This window comes from Lagopus leucura, unplaced genomic scaffold, assembly GCF_019238085.1.
Source record: "Lagopus leucura isolate 7727_CA_CO unplaced genomic scaffold, USGS_WTPT01 Super-Scaffold_73, whole genome shotgun sequence".
In the NCBI taxonomy this organism is placed as follows: Eukaryota; Metazoa; Chordata; class Aves; order Galliformes; family Phasianidae; genus Lagopus; species Lagopus leucura.
In genome coordinates, this window is record NW_024962252.1 from 19,068,209 (window position 1) to 19,082,062 (window position 13,854).

General features: G+C 35.7%; 1 protein-coding gene across 1 annotated transcript in view; it reads right to left on the minus strand.

The window, feature by feature from the left end:
• EYS (eyes shut homolog) overlaps positions 1 to 13,854 on the minus strand; it is a 643,894-nt gene that overhangs the window by 194,538 nt on the left and 435,502 nt on the right. Inside the window, exon 26 of the mRNA XM_042889745.1 lies at positions 1,111 to 1,340. Within this exon, the coding sequence (XP_042745679.1) occupies positions 1,111 to 1,340 (230 nt within the window). The remainder of the gene's footprint in view (positions 1 to 1,110; positions 1,341 to 13,854) is intronic.

The window sequence follows — 13,854 nt, forward strand, 5'->3', positions numbered from 1 at the left end:
AGAAGATATGAACAGATTTCAATTTTTACACTAGTAAAACTGAATGTATATGATTTACTGCATTATAGACTTGGGAAAGGCTGAAAAATGTAATATTCTCTGATATCTACAGCAACACACTGCAATTATTTTTTTGAGCTGACTGCCATTGATTGTTTTCTCATACAGTGAGAGTAATGACCTACCTTCACACTGTAATACAAGGTGATATTAGCTCAGATACACTAGCAGTCTGGAAAGGGCATTTTTAAACTCTTTTTATACCCTGGGAAATTCATTAGGAGAATGTTACAGTTGCATAATCACAATCGAGGGTGTTTTTATTTTGCTTTTTCTGTACAACAGTGACAATGTGCAATACTCTGAGAATTATCTACCAACATTAATAACTGACTGCAACTTAAATGCTAAAACAGCTTCTGTAGCCATTACAAAATCTATCAAAAAACCCCACACCTTTCTGAAAAGTGGTAATGCAAAATAACTAGGATTTTAAAACAGAAAACCTAGTAGTTAGGGCTTTTTTCTTTTTCTTTTTTTCCCAAGGAAACAAAAATTGTTCAAAGAATTAATTATACTGAAATTCTAATTATGTTCATTTGAGTAATCTGTGCATTATAAGCAGTAGAAATACAATACAAGTGTAAATGATGTATAGAGTGTTTTTCATTGAAGTATCATCTATAGAGGCAAAAAAAAAAAAAAAAAACACCAAAAAACAAACAAAAAAACTAAAACTGTAGAAACTAAAAATGAATCTTTTGAAGAAATATTCTCCCCATATTAATAAATTAACTTTCTTATCTTTGAGAAATATTAGGTTGTATGCCATGCATTAAAGCTGCCCGTAAGGTTTTGCACAAATAACACCTTTATTTCCATTATCCGAATTCTTACTCCTATTAACGTGCCCAGATCTGCTATCACTTGCCTTACACTGCAAGATAGAATTATCCTGAATACCTGAACGAATCTAATTCAGAGTTATCAACAACAATTGAGAGGGAAAGCAGAGCAACATGATTCCTATTACTCCTTCCCTTTTCTTGTTTCATAGGAACGTAAGACACGCGTTTCACAAATAATGCAGAAAGAATGAGCCACAGCTACCTTTTTCGCAGAACCGTCCAGTGAAGTGTAATTGGCAGTCACACTCAAATGAGGTGGCCCCAGTAGGCAGGGAGATTGGATGACAAGTGCCTCCATTGTGGCACAATCCCTCCTGGCATACAGATGGCAACTCAGGGGAAGTCAGAGAGGGAGTGACCGGCTCAGGCAGGGTGAGCACATCAGAAGAAATTGTAGGGAATGGTGTTGGCAGATGTGTAGGTACTGGAGTTCTGAAAGAGTAAGGACAAAATATCAAAACAAAACATAGCAGTCCTGATTTTATCACTACATTTTAGCTTGATTTTAAAATAGCTTTTTTTCATTTCTTTAGAAATTCAGACTATATGTAAGAAAATGCGAGTACGTTAGTAATTCTGAAATCAAGTCCTCATCTTGAAATGTAGCAAAAAAGATAATTTTTCCATGTGAATGATCAAGAAATAATCTCCATACATGTAGCGCAGTTTGTACAAGCTGTCATAATTCTTTTTTGGTGCATGTTAGCAATGGAGTAGTAATTTACAGCTTGAAGTTACCATTCTAGAAAACATGACTTCCATGCAAGTTGATTAAGCATATATATATATATATATATATATATATATATATAAAGAAGAAAAGGGCTTTGATGCAACAATACAGCATTTTTTGTGTTTAGTTATAAATGGCTACATAAGAGAGAGGACAAGAGAGGGAGAAAAAAAAGAATGATATTTTTCATTGTTCCCCAGCAATTTTCTCGTGTAGGATGACATTATCTTTCTCCTCTCAGCTTTTGAGCTTTCACATTAACTACCAGACTGTTAATCAGTTTCTTCCTATTTAATTACTTACTATCTCCAGTTTGCTAGAAATGAGTTAGCAATGCCACTTGTTTGTCCTTCGTTTATTATTGCTTTTTGTTTCTGTCCTGAGAGCCAAACCTGTAGCTTACAATAACCATTTAAATTTAAGGTGTTTAATAGTTTATTAGAATAGTTTATTAGAATAGTTTAAATATGACATAGAAAATTATTACTATGAGGGCAAACCAAAAAGAATCAAAAGTCACAAGAATATTCATGGCTATGTAAGATATGCTACTTAATATGCCTGCACAGTTAAAAAATAAATCACAAAATTTTACATAAGAGATTGGCAATTATTGTTTTACTTTATGAAGTTCAGGAGGGTTCACTATTTCCAGAAAGGAACTTACAGTTTTCAAGTTTTGCAAAAGTAAGCTAATAAGATAATGTACTCTACTTACTTCATTGGTAATTTTAGCCTCCTGAACATTTCTCTTGTGTCTTAATGTTGCACAAATACTTGTATTAGAGAAAGGCAGGCTTAGCTGAGCTGAAATGGTAGTCACATTTTGACAAAAAATAAATAAAAATAAAAATAAAAATAAATTAGTCAATGAAATTCAATGAAATTTCTGGGAGTATATGATACATCAACAGCAAAAATCATTGCTTTTTTGTTTTGGTATGGTTTTGTGTGTGTGTAAATGGTGGCATAACTGTTTGACAAAAATAAATATTAAAAATAAAAAAATATATAGTTTGGCCCTTGCTGCACACCTTATTCTCTCCTTTTCACCCATTCTTGCACAAGATATAACTTCTGCTTCATCATATTGTACAAGCTGGGATATGTCTTGAAGTGTTTGAAAGGGATGATGCCTCCTAAACATAATTAAGACTCTGGCTTATTATGCTCTTCCCTCTCACTTGTGTTAAAATATGGCTTACGGAGAAACAAGAGTGCCAGGTACAAATCTCTGTTTATCAAGACTGACTGCTTCATTAACTTCTGCCTTTTTGTAAGCATTCTGTATAATACCACACAAAAATGACATGAGATCACATAAATGATAAATAAAATTATATATAAATCATAAAGAATAAAGACTGGTGAAATGAAAAATGACTTCATGACAAAAGTCATCTCAAATGAGTTTGGTTGTTCTTTATCCAAAAAAACAAACAAAAGACTGAATCCTTTCTGAGATAGTTTTCCCATTAAGCTTACCACAAATTCTTGATGACTGCTTCTGTCTTATGTTTTTACTAGCCTTGTTTCTGAAGGATATAAAACTCATCTAAGTTTATTCAGTTCCATTTACTTGATAGAATGATTCATCAGAACCAGAACTGCTTTTTATTAAAACGTTTTCATTGCCCAAACCCACACAAGCTGTGTGAAAGATTCTAGAAGTTTGTAAAGTTAGTGGAATTTACAGATCGTGGAGTTAGTACCTCATAGCACTCAGAAGCATACTGGGACTTCAATAATACAAATAAAATCAGAGAAATAGGTATGTTGGAAGCTTGGTGATAATTCCTCACTGAAAATAATTGAAAATGTGTTCAGAAATAGCTTGAATGAAGAGTGACATAATCAAAAACATGATATCAAAAACACACATGCTGTGGTTGTTAGAAAAGTTACCAAGGTTTCAAGGAAGTCAAAGTTTTCCACTTTATGTGACAGAAAAGCATCCAAAAAGATAGCAGATAACAAGATTGAAAGTAAATTCTTAAAAGATTTTGGAGGCTGAAGACAGTGATAAGAGGTTTAGAAATCTATGAAAAAATAATGGGCTTCCTGTTTATTATTATTTAGTTTGATAGAATTACAATATTTCGACTTATATAACATGATATATAACATGAATACATAACATGAATAACATGAATTAAACGTGGGCTAGTCTATGGAAAACACACCAATGTGGCTGTTACGTTTTACAAGGCTAGCACAAGAAAACAGAAAAGCTATTTACCTGCTAAGATGACAACAATGAATTAAAAAATGACTAAATCACTTTCTCCCAAAGCATTATTTTATGTTTGAAAAACTCTGATCTAACAATGGATCACATAAAGAATCAGACATCCATAGGAAAAAAAAAAATTGGAAACTGTTACTAGGACTTGTGGTTGACTTTTCTATTTTGTTTGGAAAAAAAAAAAAACAACACAATAAAGACTAAATAAAATTTGGGTAAGAACACACACCTACACTAAATGCTTCCTGTTAGTTATGAGAAGGACTACCTCTCTAATGCCATACAAACCTATAGGTGATCACTGCAAAATTTACTTCTTCAGATCAGGTCATAGCTAGCGCCAGGGGTAAAGCACTGAATGAGAGGCATATTAGCAAGCCACGCTTTCTTGCATTGAAAACAATGATTTCCAACTATGGAAGCTACAATTTCTCTCTAGAGTACAGCCAAAGGAGCATTTCAAACAAAATGTTATAAGTACAAATAATGCAGCCAATCTTCATTTTTTGGTTGTCCATCTAATCCACAGAGAAGAAATTAAGAAAAGCTTCTTGGCAGATTGATTTCTCCCTGGTTCATACACCAGTTTTTCTCAGAGCATCGGTCCTTGCAGTGCTGTTCTGGATGTTTTACTTTAGATGGTGTCTGACTGTCTCTTTGCCAGCCCTGCTGCCAGGCACCCTGCAGCTTGTTTGTTTACTGCAAAAGCAGAGCAGAGTTTGCCTGTGCTCATCAATGGGACAAACATCTGCAGCTGCACTCACAACCTATTCCAACTGCTATGAATAAGCAATGACCTTGACTCAACTGTTTACCTAAAATATTTAGTTGAATAAAGAATCAGGAATTGTTTAAAGTAATTTAGTAATTGAGATGTTAGAGGTTTTGACAACGTGCAACAAAAATAAATCAGGCAAAACTTGATTCGCAAGGCTACAATTTTCTGTTTTTCCTTTTTGATTTCCCAGGATGGTGCTGCCTCTCAGGTCAGTGCTACACATGAAGAGCGTGTAACTCCCTGCAAGCATCAACACATTGCTTATAAACTTCAGACGAGCTCAAACAGCTGAGTCTTAGTCTGTAACCTTGTGTTTCATAGCTGAGTACATGTAAGTTTGAAATGTGTGTCTGAATATCTAAATATAGATGTTAGTGCATTTCAAAGTTATTTGTTTTTTTTCTTCCCCACATTCCTCACCAACAAGGGAGATCTATGATGGCAGGAATGGCAGGAATATAGCACTTCGGGATCATGCTTATTTTTCTGCTGTTAAATCACAGGCACAAATAGTCTGACCAGCTGTTCTTCCTACATCCCTATGCTCTCATTTCCTTTTCAGAAAGGGGCTGAAACTAAGAGATAGGGATTCTGTGAAAAAGGTAACCAAAATTAACTTAAGTTCTTAGCTTTTCTTCCCACCAAGTGGAGATGTTCAGATGTACAGTGACCATTTCAGGAAAATATTATTCATACATGCAGACTGAAAAAGTAGGTGAGTGTGCAAAACAGATGAAGAATAGCACAAGAAATATTGTAATTTCTTGAAATTAATATCCCTGTATTCCAGAATAAACAATCAAAGCAAAGAAATGAAGTTCTAATGTATTTTGTTATATGGATACATGCTATATGAACACTATGGCAGAAGGCTATTTAAGAAAAAATTGTAATTTCTTGTAAATCATGAAATGTGATAATTGTGCTTATGTCTCTGAAGAAACAGTCTAAAAATTACAAAATCATGAGCACTTGTAATTTTTAAAGGCCTGAATAAATCCAATGATCTTTATGCTGAGATAACACAGTATGCAAATTCCTCATTTTTGTCAGTCTCTTGACTCTAGGATCTCAATCTTTTGCACAGTTTTAATTTGAAAAATATCCATCATATTTTTATTAAGCTGTCTGTTACTTATTTTCATTTGCTCCTTGTTACATCACCAATCATGACACACTTCCAAAAAACGCTCTCCTATTCATCTGCGGAAGCTGGCAGCCTGTGGCCTGGACAGATTCAGACTTTGCTGGGTAAAGAACAGGCTGGATGGCCAAGCCAAAGACTGGTGGCAAATGGAGTTAAATCCAGCTGGCAACTGGTAACAAGCGGTGTTTCTCAGGGGTCCTTATTGGCACCTATCCTGTTCAATATCTTTATTGATGACCTGGAAGAGGAGATTGCGTGCACTCTCAGTGAGTTTGCAGATGACACCAAGTTAGGAGGAAGTGTCGATCTGCCTCGAGGTAAAAAGGTCTGAGGGATCTGGACAGGCTGAATGGCTGGGCTGAGACCAAAGGGATGAAGTTCAACAAGACCAAGTGCTGGATCCTGCACTTTGGACACAACCACCCCTTGCATCACCAGAGACTTGGGACAGAGTGGCTAGAAGACCATGTGGAAGAAATGGATCTGGGAGTGTTGGTTGACACTCGGCTAAACATGAGTCAGCAGTGTGCCCAGATGGCCAAGAAGGCCAACAGTATCCTGGTTTATATCAGAAATAGTGTTGCCAGCAGTAGCAGGGAGGTGATCATCCCACTGTACTCAGTCCTGGTGAGGATGCACCTGAAGTACTACAAGAAAGACATCAAGGCCCTGGAGCATGTCCAGAGAAGGGCAATGAAGCTGGTGAGGGGTCTGGAGCATAAGCCTTAAGAGAAGAGGCTGAGGGAACTAGAGTTGTTTAGACTGGAGGGGTCTTAAGGGAGACCTTACAGCTCCCTAAAACTACCTGAAAGGAGGTAAATATTAAATAATAACACTTTAAATTCAAAAACCTATAATTACTGGAAAATTGTGTAAATGTTTCACATGAAATAATGAACATGCTACACTGACTGGTATCATATATATTGATTACTAATTATCTATTCAATATGAAATAACATGAAAAAGGTATCTGAAATCAGATCATAGATTCTGTGTCTTTAAGATCAGACAGATGCACATCTGTTCAGCAAATTCAGTATTCCAGAAGAAAAACCTGCTTCAAAAAAACTTGTATGGGTACATGAGAGCCTTGTGCGGAATGGTCAGGGAGACGACAGAGCCAAAGTCTTCTTAGTGATGACCAGGAGATGAAGCAATGGACACAAACTGAAATACAAGAAATGATTTTAGTAGTCATAAAATGGGCTTCGAACTGAAATCTGCAAATAGAGTAGACTTGTCCCCAAAGTAATTAATTATCAAGCTAATGGAAGCCATATCTGCAGAAGCACTCTGACATTTTTCTGTGAAACACCTTGATGAGACATGCAATGGCATGGGAGTCCCAATGATATGATAACATCTGCATTGCCTACATGTTCTGGTATTTATGCACTTAACGTTTTATTACTGAAGTAATGGATTTAGCCTTATCTGATATGAACAAGATAAGGAAGTTTGTATTTTTAGCTTGTCAATAAAGTAATTTGTGCAGGGAAGCAACTGCACTTATTTGTAATTTTCTTTTTGGAGATGTCGGTACATGCCAGTTTTGCTGGGCTGTGACAGAATATTATTGTAAACAAATGTTTTAGATTTTGGAGCCAAAAAAAAGATTTTTAGAGGCATTAGCATGCACGGTGGAATATAATTTCAAAACCCTGTGAAACTGAAAGCAACTGCACTTGAGAGAAATGTCAGCTTAAACAGGAATAAAAAATTAATACCTTGCATGTCATTTGGCAGGAATGAACAAAGCTTTTTACAGGCTGTTTATTTCACTGTTCTCAACCATGTCAAAAATAATATTTTAAATAACAGTTTCCTGATTTCCATGAATCTGCAGAACACTAGATCTGCATGCTTAGCCTACTAGAGAAATCACTTAAATTGCTTGACACATTAAGGTGAGAAAACAATTCAAGAGATTACCAGAGAGGAATTGCTTTTGTTCAGCAGTTTCTGTCTGAATCATATTTCCTCACTAATTCCAGCTTTTGTTTGATTTGGAAGAATTAAATGTCTGTTTTCCTAATAAAGTATGAAGAGATAAGTTATAATCAGTCATAGCTCTTCGAAAAATTCAATTCTCAAGGTTTGTTTCAGGCTACGAGCCCAGCTTCTTCCTCCTACCAGGCATAACATTTGGCAGCAGAACTAAGTGATGCTGTACTTACAGCTTTTCATTTAAAAATTCTCAGCTGGTATAGCATCATTTGCAACTGCTTTTGCACACACAGCATCTCATTTAATGGTGCAAACTCTTATCAATGCAAATCATATTTTTTGATATACAACTCAGTGAAGAATGTGAAAATATAATTAACAGACGTAGTGAAGTTTATGAAACCTTTGTTTACAAATAATAATAAAAAAAAAAATTGAACTCTTGAGATGCAAGCAACTCTTGTTTGCTTTAAGGCATCTAGGTTCCCTAGGCTTTGCAGCAGATAAATATGTAAGCTAATGTGACAGTTTGTAGCAAAACATTTTTTGTTGTTGAAACTGTAATGCCAAAAAATTTTGTAACCAAGGTATTGAAGTGAATCTTCTGTAGATAAGGCTTCTTTAGATAATATTTGAAAAAAAAAAAAAAAAAAAAAAAAAAAAAAAAAAAACAAAAAAACCTTTTACATTTAGTACATGACAAATATTATATTTGCTAGAACTGAACTTCTGTACCAAATGCAGTACGTTTTTTTTAAACCTGGAATAGTGTCAAGGCCTGCATGCAGAATTGAGCATTGAACCTGTCAATTGTTCACACTAATCTTTACTTTGTTTTCTTTCCTTCTGTTCTGTAGCCTTCCTCATTCTCCTTTTTTAACCTTCTTCATTTTCTGTCATCCAAGTATTACCATTAAAAAAAAGGGAGAGCAAAACTACAGAGCAGTGAGGAGATCAATGTGCAAATCTCAAACTTTCTGATGTTTAATCAGATCTTAAATCTGTCTGAACTTCAACTTTGCGTTATACATTTAGTTAACTGTCACAGAAAACCTTTTCCCAGTTCCACCTTCTGCATACTGTTTAAAAAAATTGCACTTAAAATGCCCAAGTAATATAACTTCCAGTTGATTTTTGCTATTTATTTTGTTTCTTGAAATTATTGTTTCTGAATTGGAAAAATACTTCAATTCTTCAGGCTTCTCCCAGCAGATTAGAATTTTTTAAAAAAATTTTTTTATTTTTTTAACACGTCACTCTATCTGTCCTTTTGAAGGCTCTTCAATATTAGAATGTAACCATTCTGTTCCAGTCCTCAATGGCTAACTTTTACCAGGCAAACTATATCTCTGAAACGAAGCTGCTGTGAGAATCCACAGTTCCAGAATAGAATCACTACTGTTTATCAAAGCTTCTATCTAGCTTCAAGGGCTACAAACATTCTGCCATCTCGTAACGCCTCATAATTTAGACTCCAAAATAAAGGAGAATCACATTTAGATCATGGATAAGCAAGAGATTTCCTATGTCATAATTAATCTCAGGGATGATTTCTGCATTGCAGGGCTGCAGTAGCCAAATCTTTGCTTCTTACCTACGGTGAAGATTTTTCATACATGCAGAACTGCCTCTTCATGAAGGAAATGAGGTACTTAAACATATATTAAAACATGATGCAGTGAAAAAAGAAACAAACAAAAAAAACCAACACCAAAACCAAGATGAATTTTCTTACCTAATGGATGGGGAACTGTATTCAAACACTTTTCCTTTCTCAATTCAACTCAATGAATGCTTATTCCATGCAAGCCAGAACAGACTGAGGGACTGGTTTCAGGAGCTCTTATCGCACTTCTGGTCTGTTAAGTTTGTAATGCCATCAAGCCAAGGATGAAACTGAGTTGAAGTATCTGATGAACTAGAACAGCACACTTATAACTGATCATAAGAATGAGAAGGGAAAGCAAGGATGTGCCGAAGGTGAGTTTTGTCTTGGACAGTTTCATCTCAATTTCTTTTGGGGATGCCCTTTGTGAGATGCATTTTCAAGGACAAGAAGTGCCACTCTCAGATACTAGCAGGAAAGAGGGGAACCTTAAACAGAATTGAGGTGCTTCCAGAAATGCACTGAAACACACACACTGTTAGGACAGAACTTCAGTGTACCCCAAGTGCATTACAGATGCTTGAGAGTATGTATTTGGTTTTTAGCTGCCTCACGTGAGAACAATTTAGACATCTAAGTTTATTTTCACAGACACAATCCCTAACCTCTTTGTGTATTAAATTCCCAGTGTATTGACAATTGTTCTTGCCTACATAACAGAAATAGGGAAGGCCTACACCGCTTTATAAATATCAATTAAGATTGCTGGATATAAAGTATTACACTATTCAAAGACTGTGTGACTAGAGAGTGACGAGAACATAAAAAGGTTTTATGGATCAAATACTATTGAAATTATCCTCACTCCTAACCTAGAAGCAAGGTGAGACAGGCATGTAGACGGTATTAGTACAGAATGAGTTAAAAACACAGAGTACTTTTGTGTATTATCTAACTTTCCTTCCAGATTTAATTTCTAATTATATCTTAATGCTGCTGGATGGCTGGCGTGCATAAACACAAGCATCATTTATTCATCAGTAATCCGGCATTTAATTAAAACATTACTGCATTCCCATTCAGTGCAAAGGGAAGAACAGTGTAAATATGACAGGTCAAAAATTTGCATATTACTAGATAAAGAAATATACTATTGAAAAAATCCTAAATAGTATTTTACAATGTATTGAATAATAAACTAGAATTATAGTTCTTTATGTAGCATTTTCCTATCAGGACTAAATGATACTATATTCAGTAATACATTTGTCATAGGTGAGATAGTGAACAACAGCCCACAGTAGATTTAACAACTGGAGCTTACTGAACAACTGACAAGATCAGAGCTTTACTTTATTTGATTATCTCATACATTCACTTACTCCTCCCATCATCACTATGTTTGTTAGGTGTCCATTATCCTTCCCAGTAGGGAGGTTGCTACTGATTTAGGAAGCTTGGTGGAAAGTCATGTCAATTCACATTTAGCAGCTGCTTGTAGTTACTGGTGTTGTTTTCAGCCATGATCCCTATGCATCCATGCCCCTCTGTGAACTTCAGGATCTTTCCCACCTTCCAGAATCCTTCCCCTAGCCAGAATCTTCACCTTTTTCCTCCTTAGGCCCCTTTTTCTCTCCAAGATTCCCACTTCTTTTCAGGAACTTTGTTTTTCAGCGCTCACTCTTTTCTCTAGAACCCTCAAATATCCATTTTTCTTAATGTAAAATGTCTCTGTGCATGCTTCATCAGCCTCCTAGCCAGAGCTTCTATTTCATATTTTACTAGTCGGAGGTTTCAAATTATGCCATGTTTGTTCAGTCCAGAGATTATCAAAATTTACAACTGATTGCAGATACTATGTAGGAGATTCCTGTTTCAGACTTCTAAAGTTTAGTTGGGGATATTTGTGTCCTATTTTTACCTATTTTTGGATATTTGTGGTGTCCTGCCTCCCACTCCCACTCCCCTCCCCAGCTATCTGCTGCCAATCAATGTTAACAACATAATCCTTTTATTGTCTACAACATTGTCATATTTTAGAGCGTCACAGTTTAAGAGATAGTGTAGGTAAATATCTTTTCCTTCTTCCTCATATTAATATGTAATGAATGTAAGCATACACTACATGAAGTTATGTTTTTATTATGGAGATTTTCCTAGAGACAAACTAAATCCTGATGTATGGAATATTTTTCTTCCTTTAAATTGGGGAATCATTTGAATTTTGACCACAATGCATTTTTGCAGTGAGCATTCCCACTTGAGAATGAACAAATACTTTAACAATGTCAGTGACAGCACCAACATGGAGAATCGATAACAAAGAAATTAACATGTTCAATACTTTCGACCTCATGCTCAACCTCCTTTCCCTTCCAAATAGTCTAAGGCATCAAAATGTCACTCAAAATACTCTTTTCTCTCCTAAATATTTTAATACATTTCATCTGCCAATAAGACACTTAGGACAGAATTCTCTTCATCAAACACTATCTAAGATTTTGGAAACTTGCTGAAGTTATCACCTTGATTCTCTCTGCAGCTGACCCAAATAAAGAGAAAGGCATCTCATGCTGTTCTAAGATAGATGACCGCCTGGAGATGGAACTGAAAAAATTAACTTTGATGGCCAAAGACAAATTCTTGCTTCTAGTCACTGTGCCATTCTTAAAATAATGTATGTTTTGATTATATAACACAACAACAGCCAAAAAGTTGTGGGTATTTGAAGCAGATGCTAAAGTACTCCATATGAATTATCTAAACACAAAGAACATGACTTACGTTTACTTTGTTCAAGCCTAAACTGTTCTTTTCTAAACCTTTGAACAACTTAAGATGACAATGGAAAAAAATTCATGAAATTTTAATGTCAGCAAGAGAAAGAGACTCTGGTTTAGCTAAATCTGTTACAGAAATTAACAGACAGCATTATCACAATTGCAAATGAGAAACTATGTTATTAGTGTGAATCATCAGCAAAAAAGAGCATCAGTTCAAAAACAAGAAATAAGGACAAGAAATTCCAGGTGTCTCCAGATTTCATTCTTTCCTTTCAACTTGTAGAACAGTAACTCAAAAGAGTCAGTGCAGGAATCAAGATCAAGTACAGCAGAAAAACAACACACCACTACACTGGATTATTCAATTTTGGTTATGACTAGTAATAATTAAGGAACTGTCTTCTCTCAAAATGAATTACTCAACAGGAAATACTAAAAATGGATTATTCATACTTATACATCTTCTCACCAGCTGAAATGCTCTAACATAAAAAGATCATAAGGAAGCAGAGAAGAAATTAAACTAAAAGCTTTCTATATTAAAATTATCACAGGTCAAACTTAAATAAGATGATACTATGCATCTGCTGCACCTAACAGCAACATACACACTACCTGTGTCTAAATGCTACACCACTGGACGTTTAAGTAACTGGTTACAATTTGAGAAAAGGCAATGCCCATCACTGAAAGTCACTGATCTTTTCAACCACGAAACAAGTGTCAAAGGACAGGTTGAAGGAACTGGGATTGTTTAGCTTGGAAAAGAGAAGGCTCTGGGGAGACCTCATTGAGGCCTTCCAGTACTTGAAAGGAGCATATAAACAGGAAGGGGAATGGCTGTTTACGGGGGTGGATTGTTGATAGGAAAAGACAGAATGGTCTTAAACTGAGACAGAGGAGGTTTAGGTTAGGTATTATGAGGAAGTTTTCACTCAGAGGGTGGTGATGCACTGGAACAGGTTGCCCAAGGAGGTTGTGGATGCCCAATCCCTGGAGGCATTCAAAGCCAGGCTGGATGTGGCTCTGGGCAGCCTGGTCTGGTGGTTGGTGACACTGCACATAGCAGGGGGTTGAAACAAGATGATCATTGTGGTCCTTTTCAACCCAGGCCATTCTATAGTTCTATGTCATATTTGTGTTTTTAGAGCCCAGATATTTAAGAACACGATCACTTAATTTTCATACAATACTTTTTCAATTTTATAATATCAATGAAATACATTAGGCAGTTAATTCTACAAAATGACTGCCTTTTCAATAGACTAATATTACTTGGCCTTCAGCCTTGCTCCTTATATCCATTAAAAACTACATATTTCAACTTCTTATTTAAATAAGGAATGTTTCTGAGGGTTAAATGAGCTAGCTCACATGTCAGCTAGGGCCTTGGATGGGTACTAGTAGTGGAGCATCTTCTTCTCTTCTCCTAATTTTAGAGTGGGTGGGGAGATTCAAATAGATAAATCTGGCTTCAGAGACCTGGCCTGTAGCACATATATCTCAATACATAGAAATTTAGGCATAGGTATATGCATATGCATACATAGACAAAGATTTTTGTTTTGCTTCTTTCTTTCTCTCTGTCTTTTGTTTGACCAAAAGCCAGGCTTCCCCTCTGGCCAATGCCAGGCTGGATGGAGCTGTGAGCATCCTGGTCTAGAGGGAGGTGTCTTCTTTTTTCCATTTTTGGAAAGTATTAGC